General features: G+C 46.6%; 1 protein-coding gene across 8 annotated transcripts in view; it reads left to right on the top strand.

Annotated features, from left to right (window-relative positions):
* The window catches only part of SLC39A11 (solute carrier family 39 member 11), a 423,988-nt gene that overhangs the window by 278,530 nt on the left and 129,977 nt on the right, over positions 1 to 15,481 (top strand). For all 8 annotated transcript variants that reach the window (XM_036835763.1, XM_036835759.1, XM_036835758.1 and 5 more), the window contains exon 6: positions 2,306 to 2,476. In XM_036835763.1, the coding sequence (XP_036691658.1) occupies positions 2,306 to 2,476 (171 nt within the window). The remainder of the gene's footprint in view (positions 1 to 2,305; positions 2,477 to 15,481) is intronic.

The raw sequence follows: 15,481 nt of genomic DNA, 5'->3' as shown, positions 1-15,481 counted from the left end.
GCATACAAAACCGTATTCCACTAAGATAGGTTCATCCAGAAAGGGAATCAAAGATCTGGTCCAGTTTATAGAGTGAGACCCTGGTCTTGAAGCACCTGAGGGGGTGAGATAACTGCCCTTTTCTTGCTTTACTTCCAGGAGTAAGGAGAGGCCGCACCAAACGTCCGGGCTCAGGCGTAAAGGAATCCTCAAAGTTTCTTAATTTGACTTTGGGAAAAAATTTCTGCTATTTTCAGCTTAGAGATGAGAATGATTTTGCCTGTGAAAAATTTGTCCCTAGAGAAGGGAAGTAGTTACCACGGAGAGTTCCCTCCTACCCTTCAAGTCGGCTGGACCCCATCTGAGCAGAGCATTAGTCAAGCTTCTGCTGTTTCTTCCCCCAACCTGGGGAGCCATAAAATGTATCTTTCAAACCAGGACACTTTGGGGAGTGAAAGGGGCCACTAATAATCCCCCTGGGATAGCAGAGCCAACACTGGGCTGTCGGGTTGCCCTGTCCTGTGGTGGATGTCCCAAAGACGGGCTCTGGTGACCTGTCTGTGACATCTGGGTCAGGCTCTGCAGGTTCAGATGATGGAGGGACGCTTGTCTCCATCTGTGTCCCCAGGTGTTTCCCTTCCTCTTCCAGGAAACCTGTCTGACAGATCCTTCCCTTGCTGTGAACCGCAGCCTGGGTTCCTTGCCTCAGTCTCGGTCCTGTGTTTCAGACCCAGGCAGTTTGCCTCCATTAGGGATTAGCAAATAACCCAGGAGACCGTGGGTGTTTGGCATAATCTGGCCCTAAGAAATGACACTTTTCAAATATATACCCAAAGGGGAACTTTATTTTATTTTGATTTGATTTTTAATTGAAGTATAGTTGATTTACAATTTTGTGTTAGTTTCAGATGTACAGCAAAGTGATTCAGTTATACATACATGTATATCCTTTTTTCCAGATTCTTTTCCATTATAGTTTATTACAAGACATTGAATATAGTTCCCTGTGCTATACAGTAAATCCTTGTTGTTTATCTATTTTGTATCTGGCAGTGTGCATCAATCCCATACTCCCAATTTATCCCTCACCCCCCAAAGGGGGATTTTTACAAGGAAGGTTAGCTCATGAAACCCAAGGGCTGGGTACCTTAGTCAGCCCATGAGGGTCAGAATGTCCTATGGCACCCAGGCTGCCATTTGTCTGTCTTTCTGTCTGTCTGTCTGTCTGTCTGTCTCTGGCTGCGTGGCTTCCCATCTCTGCTGGTCTCTGTACATCTGTTACCTTCTGTCTCTCTGTCCGGCTGCCCCCTCCTCCCATTCGTGCACGTACGTCGTGGCTGCCCTGACATCACATGACCTTTCGGATGCAGAGCCCACACTGGGGGTCACGTGGTCCTTCCCCATTCCCGTCCCCCATCCCTGGGAGGAGAATCTGATTGGCTGAGCCTGGCATCCGAGTTGGTTCCCCCTGAGTCAGTGTGACCTGTAGAGCAGGGTCACCTCCTGCAGGAGGGAGGGGACGTGTGACCGCAGCCACAGTCCACACATAAGCACTTTGTATGGTCTGAGCACTTTGCTGCAGCCTCTCATTTAATTCTCACAAAACCCTTGTGGCATAGGTCCTGTTCTTACCCCATCTTATAAGTCAGGAAACTAAGGCACAGAGAGGTTAGATAGCTTGTTTCGCACCACACGGCTGATGAGTGGCTGAGTCAGGACGTGAGCCAGGCAGCCTAGTTCCAGAATCTGTGTTCAGTGCTGCTTCTCTTAAACAGGCAGTGTTAGGATGCCCCATTTTCATCTTTTTGCCCTTTTTCTTTTTTTTTTCATTGATAAGTCCTGTACTCAGAGATAACCATGGCTTACTATTTGACATTTATAGTTTCAATCTGTTTTCGGTACATAAATGTAAACAAAATTGTGCTATCACGTTCTATATTATAATTTTTCCATTTAGCAATATATTATTCAAATTTTTCCCATTTTTTTCTAACATCTTTCTTGGAGTATAATTGCTTTACAGTGGTGTGTTAGTTTCTGCTGTATAACAAAGTGAATCAGCTCTACATAAACATGTGTCTTTTTACCCTTTTTAGTACCCGTACGTTGGGCACTGAATGTCTGTTCAAGGACTGATTGATGAATGAATGAGTAAGTGAATGAACGAAGGCGGGGAGGGCCAGGCAGAAGCACACACGGTCCCTTAGGAAGTTAGGAAATAGACCGTTTCCCGGCCCTGGAAGCTTCCTCCGGCTGATGCTTGTCCAAGTACTGGCGTGCCCGTTTTCAAACTACTCTCTCTTTCCGTCCCTCTCTCTTTGCTCAGACAAGAGTGAGAATGGCGAGGCGTATCAGAGGAAGAAGGCAGTGACCGCCGGCCTTCCAGAGGGACCAGCTGCCCCCGTGCCGTCTCAGGGGAACCCGGCGCTGCCCGGCGGCAGCGGCTGGAGAAGAATCGTGCTGCTCATCTTGGCCATCACCATACACAACATCCCAGGTGAGGTCCTGCCCCGAGCGGTCCAGCCTCGGGTCTGAGGGGGACGTGACTCTGTCGGCCCAGCTGCCTGGCTGGAAAGGGAGCTTGGGCAATCGTGATGCCGGTCCTTTCTCGACGGGGCATGGGGGAGGGAGTGCAAATCTTTCTTGAGTTTATTTTTTGGGTTTCCGGCTCTAGATGGATCACTGCGTGTTAAAACTTCTGGTCCCAATTACTGCAGACAGTTTCACTCCAGTTTCCACCTATGAGTTCCTTTCTTCACATATCTGATACCAAGTCATTTGGGCATAAATTCATAGCTGTTGCCCGATAGCTGTGGCTTGCATCTCTCGTAAACACGGAGGGTCTCTGGTTCTTCTTAATCCTTTTTAAAGGTATTGAATTCAGTACAGTTGTACACTGATGTTTGCCTTACCTGCTTTCTTCATGGGGACATCTTTCTGAGATGTCCTCACTGTTACCGAGTCACCACGTGACAGGTCAATAAATCGAGAGAAGAGTTGTTGGGGTGAGGAATAGCGACTTTATTCGGAAAGCCAGCAGACCGAGAGGATGGTGAACTCACGTCCCAAAGAACCATCTTGCCTGAGTTAGAATGCAGGCTTCTTTTATACTAAAAGGGGAGGGAGTGAAGTCAGACATTTCCTGGTTCCGGTCAGACTCCGGAGGGGGTGTGTTAATTTCTTCCTCCCTGCAGTCATTCGCAGGTGGGTCTGGTCGCGATGTCTCCTCTGAGCTGAACAACGGTATTTTCATGCCCATTACCTGGGAGGCAGGGTTCCCAGAGATGGGCCATTATGTATAATTTAAGCTTGCAGGCCACATCCCTTTAGTGACGAATTTGTAACAGAATACAGAGGTTCTTCCCTATTACATTACCAATCTTTTCCTTTTTAACATTTTGGAGTAATTTGTTTTGTGTCTTTGGATTTATTTTAATTGAAAAGAAAACTTATTGGTGTTCTATTTCAAAAATAGTATGTTTTATATAGAGTAACTAGAAAAGACAGATAAGCATAAAAAAAAGAATAAAGATATTATTAAAAAAACAAATGGAGAGACCCTGAGGAACTCCTTGGGTTACATTGCGGAATTCCAGCTCTACTACTTAACTAACTAGTTTATCTTGACAAATGACGTGAGCTCTCTGAACCTTGGTGTTCTCATCTATGAAATGGAGATAATGCTACTACTGAGATAACTGGGATATTATTTACAAAATGAACTACACCAATTTTGATAATTAAATAAGATTATATATATATACAGTCTATACAGTACCTGGGCCATTTGAGCATTTGAAAAGTGGTAGCTGTTATTAGCATTGATAATACTCCTGACTCCTTCAGTCTTGTGTTCTTAAACATTCTGATCCATCTTTCGTAGTTTTGGAACTCAAGTTTGAGTGATAACCTTGCTCAGGGAGCAGCCCCAGGTGATATATTATCTGAGTCCTTGCAGAGTTCATAATGTCAACCTGTTACCCCAGTACAGGAGCAAAGACTTGACTGGGCATAGCTTTTGCTAGAGGCACCTATTTCTCCTTATAGCTCTTATAGATGTTGCTCTGTTATCTTCTGGCTTCAATACTGTGGAAGCGAAGGCCACGGCCAAACCGAGTTTTTTCCCCTGTGTGTACCTTATAGTCTTTTGCTTGTGCAATGAAGACTTTTTTTGGTCATCTTTAAGGAATGAAAATATCAATATGTTGTCTGTTGCAGTATATATATGAAATCTGTCAGAACATCGTGTCTAATCACTCAGCTCAGATCTTCCTCTAGATGAGAAGCATTTTCCTCTCTTATTTCTATCATGATCTTAAGAATTTCTATCATAGGATCGTATAGGCCAATTTGCTGCCAGTTTTTTTCAGCATCTGTTTCCCTCTCATTTCTCTCTTGGCTTTTTCCCTTTGGGTTCTGAGTCAACTATTTTGGTTGTTTTCCGAGAGCTGGCTATTCAGTACATCTTGAGATGATGTCTTACGTGGGACCCCAGCACACAAATCTGACGAAAGTGGATTTGCCTGGGTGGAAGGATCTGGTCATACTCACCCCCAGTATGTTAAAGAGCTCATCGAGAGACCAGGGTCTCTGCAGAGGGCAGCTCCAAAACCTCCACGGTCACTTTCAACCTGTTAAATGCTAATCATTCGAGAAGAGAAGTTACTTAGGCTGTCTTTTCAGTCATAATAGTTAGTGGCTGTCTTTCTACCATTTAAGACTCCTTCTTTAACCAGCTGAAAAAGAATAAAGGTCTAAATATAAATAGATGTGTTTCTGAAGACCCCCTGGGGCTCATTCCCAGAGTCTCAAGCTCCTAACTTCAATCTAAAGGGAAGTTCACTCGCCCACCATTGCCTTCTGGCAGCTTCGTGCCTTTTGATGAGAACCATTTCGAGAGCTTGTCTGTCGCCAGCTTTTCTTTGAAAAGGTCTCTTCTTTAACACTAGCCTTCATGGTTTATTAAAAATTTAACTAGACCTTTGATGTTCCCTGAGACTCTGGGTTTAAAGGTAGATTTTCACAGCAACTAAATGGATAATTGATTTTTTTGAAGTTTTTTTGTCTTGGCTGGTTCAGTTTTATATGTCCTAGGGATGACATTTTGTTTAAAAAAATTTTTTTTTAATGTAGGAGTTAAAAGGAAATCTTATTAGTGCGTGTGCTGTCTCCCAGAGGTTTCTGGAGTGCGGGGACCCACACGCGGACGTGAGCGCACACCCAGGGCGCTTGGGTTCTTATTTTAGACACGTGTGCAAGGATAAATGAGTCCTGAAACTTCTGTAGCTTCACAGCCCCCCCAGGAATCTGCTAAGAGCTCTGGACCCTCTCGTAAGAGAAGGTTGCACACAAACCAGTTACCAGGCAGTTTTGGGTATTCCCACATCTCACGAAGTCCACCCACGGCTCCAGAGCAGGAAGGAACCCCTGCTTTAGAGAAACAAACTGTCCAGCCGTGCAAGCACTTGAAATGTTTCAGGAGGAAAGGGTGATGCCCGATGGAGGCCGGCAGACGGGAGCCCCGCTCACCCCCGCGAGGGGTGGGTGCAAAGGCTCCCGAGGATGGGGGTGCTTCCCCCGTCACCCCACGTTCCTTCTGTGGCTCAGCCCGGGGAGCTGAGTCCTTTGGACAATGGTCTCCCAAGGATACGGCATGTTTTCTGTGAAAGCAACCCCACTCTGTAGCCTTGGAAGCACACTGTCCCTTAACGGGCTCCTCCTGCCACGTCATACAGACTCCTGGGCTCGGAGCCTTCCAGGGGTTTCCAGGCTTTCGGAAAACAGGCTCCCTTTCTGTATCAGAGTGGAATTAAAAATCAACCAACCATCGAGTTCCCACTGATCTCTCTTCATGAGTAGCTTGTGGTCTGTGTACGTGAGAACGTTAAATTTAGAGCTTAAAGGGATTCTAGAACTCATCTCATTCAAGCACTGCTCCATCGGAAAATTTGGTGGGGTTGGCGGGCGGGGGGGCGGCGCGGAGGGGTGGGGTGGGAGGCGTGTGTGTTAATTATCACTGTGGTTCCTTCCAGCTCTGGCACTGGATGATTCGGTGAAAAAGGAGACAAGTAGTACATTGTTAATTGCATTTATTTCACAGTGTTCATCACTCCTTCCTGGGTGACACCTTCCTGGGTGACACCTTCCTGGGTGACACCTCCCTGTATCCTGTGTCTGCCTCTGTCTTGATAGTTATCACTCTGAATGGCAGTTATTTGAATGTATTTGTTTCCCCCCATACATGGAGCTTCTTGCAAGAAGGCCTGTGCCATCTTGTTTTTGGAACCCACGTTACAGTTCATATTGAAGCACATTATATATTTGGGCTCCAGGGATGGCTGGTGCATTTGGGGACCTGGCCTCCTTTCTAGGAGGGGAGTCAGGTGTCTCAGGTGGGCTAAGGGACGCATTTAACTTCTGTGGGTCTCTGGGACACACTGGACTTTCCTTGCTGTTTGACATGATTTATAAAGGTCCATAGAAAAAGAGGCTGGGTGAATCACACACTTTATATTTTCCTCTCATCAGAGCCAGGGGTCAAGTTTGCTTTGCTGGTTGTGACTGTGACACAGAGAGAGCTGGAGGTCACTGCCTGTGTCTCTAGAACAGCAGGACAGTTGATTTTAATTGTTTGGCTTGTCCTCCTTGACGGCTCCTACTAGACCCCATTTCATGGCTTTAAATGAGACACTTGACGTTTTCATCAGAAGTGATTTTGTTTGAGGGAACAAAACCCCACAGATTTATACACTAATATGTTAAGAGTGGTTGGTTATTCTTGGGCTTATGGAGTTACAGGATTATGGCTGATTTTTATTTCCTGCGTGTTTTGTGAGATTTATAACTCAACTTTTCTATAATGAATATTTATGATTCATGTGATCAGATAAAAATGCTTTTGTTTTTATTTTATTTTTATTTTTTTATTGAATTATAGTTGATTTACAGTGCCTTTTTAAAAAATTAATTAATTTTATTTTTGGCTGCGTTGGGTCTTCATTGCTGCATATGGGCTTTATCTAGTTGCGGCGAGCAGGGGCTACTCTTCGTTGGGGAACACGGGCTTCTCATTGTGGTGGCTTCTCTTGTTGTGGAGCATGGGCTCTAGGCACGTGGGCTTCAGTAGTTGTGGCACACGGGCTCAGTAGTTGTGACACACAGGCTCAGTAATTGTGGCGTACGGGCTTAGTCGCTCCGTGGCATGTGGGATCTTCCTGGACCAGGGATCGAACCTGTGTCCTCTTCACTGGCAGGCGGATTCTTTTTTTTTTTTTTTTTTTTTATGGGAGGAAGGAACAAATACTTTTTTTTTTTAATTTTTATTTATTCATTTATTTATTCATTTATTTATTCATTCATTTATGGCTGTGTTGGGTCTTCGTTTCTGTGCGAGGGCTTTCTCTAGTTGTGGCAAGTGGGGGCCACTCTTCATCACGGTGCGCGGGCCTCTCACTGTAGCGGCCTCTCTTGTTGCGGAGCACAGGCTCCAGACGCGCAAGCTCAGTAGTTGTGGCTCACGGGCTTAGTTGCTCCGTGGCATGTGGGATCCTCCCAGACCAGGGCTCGAACCCGTGTCCCCTGCATTGGCAGGCAGATTCTCAACCACTGCGCCACCAGGGAAGCCCCTGGCAGGCGGATTCTTAACCACTGCACCACCAGGGAAGTCCCTACGGTGTTGTGTTGATTCCTGCTGTACAGCAAAGTGATTTAGTTACATATATCTATCTATATCTCGGCCTCCGTGGTCACACTGCATCCTTTTCTGTATCTTATCTCCCCCGCCTCCTTCTTATGAAGACCCTGTGACTGCAGTTTGGGCCCCAGCCAGGTAATCCGGGGTCGTTACCCCATCCACAGATAATCCAGGGTAATCATATCTGCAGAGTCTCCTTTACCAGGAAAAGATGACACTCCCAGGTTCCAGGTATTGTTGGTGGCCTGAGCCTGGGCACTTGCTTCATTCTGCCGTGGTCTCCACATGCTGTGGCTTTGACAAAACAGCACTGAGCGTGTGCGGAAAGGAGCCAACAGCTCAAAAGAAGAACTTACTGAGTCTTCATTTTCCTGGGGCAAAGAGTGAATAGAAAATTCTACTAATAGCCGTGGACCTTTCCAGGGAAAACCCTGACGCAGCAGCCTCCGCTTCACATTGCTCCGCTCCCAGAAACTGGAGGGGCATTTTGTGAGCCAGACACCCAGGCTCAGTCAGTGAGTAAGCTGAGCCCCACTCCAAACCGCAAATCATTGGCAGGAATGCAATGCCCTGATGACACCGGCGGCCACCACTTCCTGGGGCCTTTCGAAGCTCCAGACGTCAAGTGCTCCACGTATATGATTTAGGTATTTGCACCCCTGGTTTACATTTTAGCAACTGAGACCCAGAGAGGTCAAAGACCGAGCTCACGGTCACACAGCAGGTCCTGGTAGACCGTGATTCACGCTTATCTCTATATGCCGCCTCCAGGCTGCCTGTTGCCGTGGGGAGCTCCGTTGTGTTTCTTCCGGTGGATCACAGAGCTTTTCAGCCATGATTCCAGAAAAGTTCAGCAAGTGCGTCTCACTTTTTGGAGCTTGCCACGTCAGATGTTAGCTTCCGTGATGGTCACTCCTGATGCCGCAGGCTCATTTCAGCAAGGAGATCTGGGCGGAGGAAGCCTGGAGCGGAGGCCGCACCCCCGCCAGGGCACCTGCCGCTGTGGACTCCCTGCAGGTATGTGTGCGGGGTGAACACTGTGCAGCCCCGACACACCCACCACCACCACCACCAAGCGAGGACGGTCGGGACTCCCAGGCAGATGGTCACCGCTTCAACCACGTCAAGGAAGGAGACGTGGAGGGAGGGGCCGAGCACAGGACTTAGAGTCAGAAAGGCCAGGGCTTGGACCCTGCAGCCACCAACTCTACTAGCTGGGTGTCCCTACGTAAGATTATGGGAGCCTCAGTTTTCCCAGCTGTAAAAACGGAGATAACATCTATCTTGCTATTCGGTATTCAGGGAAATGACAGCCTGGCAACAAGCAAGGCCACTCTCCGTGTTGCCTGCCATGAAGTGCAGATGGCGACGCCCAGGACACAGTAGGGCCCGAGCAATGTTAATTGTTCCACCCAATTAACAATTGTTAATTGTTAACCCTCCACCTCCTCCTGGTCCCCACGCCCCTCCTCCCACCCACTTTTGGCTTCCCTTTGCTCCCCAGAGATTGTTCAGTTCTGGTCTCGGTGGTCTCGAGTGGGACCATCTCAGATCACTTTGCTTTGCACCTTCAAGAGGTTACACGTGAAGATGCGTTTACTCCAGGAGTTTGGAAACACTGTAATGTTCTCCTGTAATTATCTGATTCTCAGTGGGGAGCCTGACATTATAATTGGCACAGGCTCCTGTGTGGGGTGACATTCTGCTTGGCGTGTTGTGTTCCTGAGCATGTGCCGTAGCAGAAACTCATAGCACGCTCCCAAATCAGGCTGCTGGGTTTGAGCTGAGAACCGGCAGCATGAACACCCAGAGAGTGAAATCGCAGCTCTCGGATCCCTGCGTGATCCCTGGAAAGCGACTCGGCAACTTTGAGATTCGCCGTCAACTCCGGCCCCAAGGCCAGCAGACACACGGATGCCTGTGCCCTACACTCTGGCCTTCAGATCAAGAAGCCTACATTCTAAGGCTGCACATCTCCTAGGTTATGTCCTAGGACATCTCCATTTCCTAGGACATAACCTAGGATGTCTCCATTTCCACATCTCCTAGGTTATGTCCTCCTTCTACCTATTATGTAAATTGAAGAAAAAAGTTGAAGCAAGAGAATTTGAACCTATTTTTGTATCAGGACTCAAAGTTTCCAGTCACCTCCAATTGTCTTTCTACGATGCGCAGGCAGATTTTGGCTGGAACGTGGTTTGCGTGAAGCCCTTTTGGAGGTGCACTGCCCAAAATGCCAGCTACTAGCCATGTGGGCAAGCACAGGCTTTAGAATCAGAAAGGCCCGGGCTTGAATCCTGGAGCCACCAAATGTTCTCCTCTTTATTGATCAGAATTAAAGAAAATGCAGAATCTAGACCCTCAGCTGTACTTTGCCACATGTCAAGTGCTGGAGAGCCATATGCAGCTATGGCTGCCATATTGGACAGCAGACAGAGAACAATTCCATGATCACAGGAAGTTCTATTGGATGGCACTGCTGTTGGATGGACCGCATAGAAATGTAACTTCTCCAGTTATTCAGAGCCTACCCAAGCTTGCCTTGGGACGAGTTTTATTTAGGGAAGACATTTTGTTTCCTGAGATGGTTTTTCTCAGTCATGGGGTGTGTCAAAAAATACGTTATGAATAAAATACTTAGAGATCAAAATTTGCAAGTTATTATTATTTTTTTTCATAAATTAAGGGTGGTACAGGGTCATCCCTGTGGTGCCATCATTCTTGTTCCCTTTGGTTCTGATCTGGTTTTGTGGGGGCGGCACAGGGTGAGGGCGGCTTGTGCAGGGGGAATCGTGCTGCAGGCTTGTGTCACGTCCAGTGTCCGGGGGCAACGGAGAGCTGCTCCCAGGTCAGCTAGTCACCCTCTCCTCTGGGCGTGATGTGTTGTCTTTAGAGAGACGCACACCCACCCCCCGAGCAAGGCGACAGCATTGGTCTGTGTCAGCTTAGCCCGCCACAGAAAATCTGCTCCTGACTCACCCTGGAGTTTGAAGAAAGGACGTTAACTGTCACGTGAAAATCATCGTGGCATTTATTGTCACATTTTTGCTGGGGACACTGCCCAGTTCATCACCCAATTCTCTTAAATATTTATTTCAGAATGCACCGCCTGGAAAATCTTTGTCTCCCTTGTTGAAACGATACTTGTAATTTAGTGTGTATACCTTTTTTTTCACCCTTTGCTGCCAAGAAGCCCAGAGGCCCATTTGCGGCTGAGATAAGAATGGAATGTATTCTTCGGGTCTGATTCTCTGAATTCTTCTCTCATTTTACAACCTATTGTTGTTCTGCACTTTTAACCCATTTCAGAAGGAGGGAGGTTATTAATTGGCACAAGTGATTTTATTCCATTGTCACTAGTCTTCTGTGTTCTCTTTCCTGGTCACAGGTTATATATCTAAGCCAGATACGTGGCCTGAAAAATGCTTTTCTCTGGTTATAATGGGCACCAGATGAGAGGTGATGAAGTCATGTTTACCGTGTTCGGATAATCAATCAGTCAACAGTACTTTCTGGATACTTTCTATATATAGAGCATTGGGATCACCCTTGTCCAATAGAAATATAATGCGAGCTACGCATGTCATTTTCAACTTTCGAGTAGCCATGTTAAAAAAAATATTTAAAAAATCAGGTGAAATTGGTTTTTAAAATATATTTTATTTACCCTAAAATAGCCAAAATATTATCATTTCAACATAGAATCAATATTTTAAAAATTGAGATTATTTTACATTCTTTTTTTTCATACTAAAGTCTTTGAAATCCAGTGTGTATTTTACACTTCTGGCACATCGTATTCTGGATGATTCAAGTGAAATTTTCAGTGATTCAAGTAAAATGTCACCCTACCGAAAAAAAAAATTGTGTGTCATGCAAAAAGATTTTATACTTCTTTCATTTTCAAATTTAAACTTAATTTAATTAAAATTAAATTATTTATTTTCTCCATCATACTAGCCAAATTCCAAGTGTCTTGTAGCCACACAGGGCTAGTAGCTGCCACGTTGGGTTTTTTTTTCTTTAATATTTATTTATTTATTTTGGCTGTGCCGGGTCTTAGTTGTGGCATGCGGGATCTATAGGACTTCTTAGTTGAGACACGTGAACTCTTAGTTGCGGCATGCATGTGGGATCTAGTTCCCTGGCCAGGGATCGAACCCAGGCCCCCTGCACTGGGAGCGTGGAGTCATACCCACTGGACCACCAGGGAAGTCCCACAGTAGCTGCCACTTTGGATGGCACAGATGTAGGTGCTCCCAGAGGTACAAAAAAGAATGCAAGACAGTCCTTACTTTGAAAGAGTTTGCAGTCCAACAGGAGAAAGTTTATACACACATATTATAATACAGTGCCGGATGAATCGATTCTCACAGGAAGTCAGCAGAATCAAGACAAGCTCTCACTGCAAAGGTGTGATCTTTCTTTTGGTTCAGTGAACATCGAAGACTTTGAAGATGGTGCATAAAAAATCATATTTACTGTTTAAAGAGTTGTGATTGAGCCCAGATGTTGTAGGACCAATTGCCAGTGTTTCCATCCACAGTAGAGGGGATGAGAAGAGGCCCCGCACACAGGCAGGCAGGAAGGGTCGAAGCCACTGGCTGGCTGGACATCAGGCTGTTCTCTTTCTTCCGATAGTTAACGAGGTAACTAGGAGGTAATACATAGCCCCAGCACCGACTCGCCTCCATGGGTGCGGGGCAGATCACCTCACTGTCAGGAGTCATCTTTTCTGCCAGAATTTTATCACTTCTGCTCTGTTCAGTTGGGCGGCTCCATCCGAGCCCAAGGCTGCAGTGAGAAATACCTTCAGACCCTTTCCTGCTCCTGGAAAAACCACCCAGGACAGCACCCCCGTGCTGTCTGCTGCCATCCTCAGTAATTGAAGGTATGATTGTGTTGCTAACTAAAAATTCCAGAGTCCCCGCTGGCTTTGCGATGATCTTTGACAAGAGCTGGATTTGTCCTTGCTTCACTGTAAAGAGAATGGTGGCGTTTCTAAAGTTTTGGTTTATAAAAATACCCAGCACCTTCGCGCTAGCCTGAGAACCCACCAAGGAACCGTGCCATCTTCTGACAAGCCTGCCTCTCCCCTGTTGAGTGACCTCATTTGTTCAGAAGCTGTAGCAGGTAACAGGTTTAATCAGTCGCTGACATCCGAGGTGCAGCTTAATCAACTGATAACATTTGAGGTGCGAACTTTCTAATGGTCTCAGCTCATTCGTATTCATATATGCTAATTTTAGTGCACATTAATTATGTATTTAATAAGTCCCTGTTTATTCTATTTTGTCTGTACTCCCTTGATAGCTGTTATGATGTGGCGTTGAAAATAATTAAAATGTTACTGTGTTCTGCAAATACCAATTAACCAAGGATGAATCCTGAAATCAACATTCCATTTTCTTTTCCTTTCTCTGACTAAGTACAGCGAGTGAAATGACACCTAAATGTACTTTGTGGTCCATCCCTGCCCTCGTTGGTTTGTCTCCCTTTTCAGGGAGCTAATTGCCATTCGAGCTCCCCGCTTAGCACAGATGTGACTTCACTTAACAACGTCCGTTGCTTTGGGCTCACATCTTCTTGGTGACGTGGAGACCCCTTCAGAGGTGGTGCACTCAGCCTGGGGATTTGGGCGCAGAGAGGAAAAGATGCACGGCTCCTGACAGCGAGCCTAAAGGTTGCCAGTTGAGTCTGTGTGCAGCCCCTTGGGGGCTTTCCATGAACCCGAGCTCCCTCCAACACCTAGATTTTCAAGCCATTTCAAACCACCCATCTTCAGAGGCCCAACTCTTTAGAGACTAGACAACCCCATGGTCTGTGTTTTTTGGGTATTACCTGCCTGAAGGGGCGGCACCACATCCTCATTCAAGGTCTCGCCCTAATCAGCGGTGACTCTGCCCGCCCTTGCCCTGGTTGGTAGCTATTGGGAGTATATATTTGATCCCATTTCCTGTTGCCCCGGACCTTGTGCCAAAGCTTGCCATGCCCCCGTGTCCTACAAATCACTCAGCACAGTCACTCCCCCAGCCCCTAATCTCCTCCTCCCACTACTTGGTATTTTTCCTGACCCTGGAAGTGCCCCTAATCACCTGATCTTTGCAGCCCCTGCTCGCGGCTTCAGCTCCACCCTCGGCAAAGCAGCTATTGGAAATGGAACTTGGATGAGGGCTTGACGGTGAAATCGGGCTTTTCTACTTAATAATTCCACTCAAGGGAGAACGAACAAGGACAGGAATCTCAAACAGATCTGTCATGTTAATGGGCTCCTGAAAAACATTAATCAGCAAATAACTCACAGCTCCTGGGGACAAGAAAACTTGGAAATTGCATTTGCATTATAGCAGTTTAGACGAGCCAAACCGCGGATAAGTAAGAGTTAGGAATCAGAGTCTCTAGTTTTTATCTCATTTTGAAAATAACTGTGTGATCGTTACGTTTGACAACTTTCAACTTCCAAGTTGAAGGAAGGAAGGTGAATAATTCTCGCCCCAACCCCTACTTCACGGGTGATATAAGAACGAACTATGTTCGTGGAAATGAGCCTGCTGAGACATAAAGGTACCAGGTAAGCAGCAGTGATCCTGATTATTGGACACGGCAGTCGAAAGCGCCGTTTACCGGCACCTTTGCCTTCCAGATCTCATTCCCTTTCAACTTCCGAGCTTCGCACTCATCAGCTCTCTTCTCTTGCTGTCATTAAGGTTCAGAGCTTTCATTTCCAGAGATTCTGTTCACTTGCTCCCCTCTGTATATTCTCAGAAACGCTTCCTGGCGCAGAGATGCTAGGGCAGAGGTGGGGACCTGGTGCCAGGGAAGAAATAAAAATCTCTGAACCCTGTTTTCAGGTGCAAACAAAGTCTTCTTAAATGTCAACCCAGCAACCCTTCTCTTTTAATCAGACGCTTTTCTCCAGCCGAGCCATTTGTTTACGAAAAGTCACGGTGGCATCTTAGCTTTCCTTTTTGTGCCCTGTGCTCCGGGGTCAGCCTCTCCTTCACACAAGGGCCACGTGGGGCTTTTCTGTCGGCCGTGGGGCGTGTGGCGGGGAAGCCAGCTGATGGACTGAGTCACTGACCCCTGCAGAGGACAGAGGAATAAACCAGGGGAGGAGGGTGGAGACGTGGAATTCCAAGCGCCAAGGACTCGGGGGGAATGCCGGGGTGTGCATGGGGTCTGGGGAGGACATTTGGGTCCATTCATCTTTCCGTGCTCCTGGGCCCCTGCCCTGTAAGGGACCAGTTGCTCTGCCCTGATTTGCTTGGTCCTCAAAGACTCCGGATGAGTGCTGGGTTTTACCTCCCGGTAATTCTGAAGAGTGCGCTGTTGCTTAGAGACAGGAGACGGGGCCTGGAGTGAAGATAAGGTTGTCAAGGAAACCAAGCCACAAATTCCCTTGTTTTCCTTCAGGTTGCTGGACAGAAGAGTAAAGGAGTTTTGCTCTGACAACTGGAAGAAGAGAAGTAGCTTCTGCTGCTGTGTGCGTTTTTAACAAATTGATCTGTTATCCAAGACACAGCTGAGTTAGTACCCAAGTTGACAAACAGGGAGTTGAGGTTTGCATCTTTTTTTGTTATCAGTGAGCACTTTCTGATACAGACAGAATTAAGCAACGATTTTAATCCTGATTTCTTATCAGATGTGTGGACCCCAGGACCCACCCCCCGCTGTTACACAACTTGGCTCTTGAATTCGGAGTTTTCATTTATTGTCCCAGCTTTTCTCTTTCCATGGGGGTGAGATGTTCTTTTTGGAGATTTCACAGCAGCAGCATGCCCTTTTCCATTCTCCATCTTTGAATTATTT

The sequence above is a fragment of the Balaenoptera musculus genome, chromosome 20 (genome assembly GCF_009873245.2).
Source record: "Balaenoptera musculus isolate JJ_BM4_2016_0621 chromosome 20, mBalMus1.pri.v3, whole genome shotgun sequence".
NCBI lineage: Eukaryota > Metazoa > Chordata > Mammalia > Artiodactyla > Balaenopteridae > Balaenoptera > Balaenoptera musculus.
This window is presented reverse-complemented; position numbering and strand designations above follow the sequence as displayed.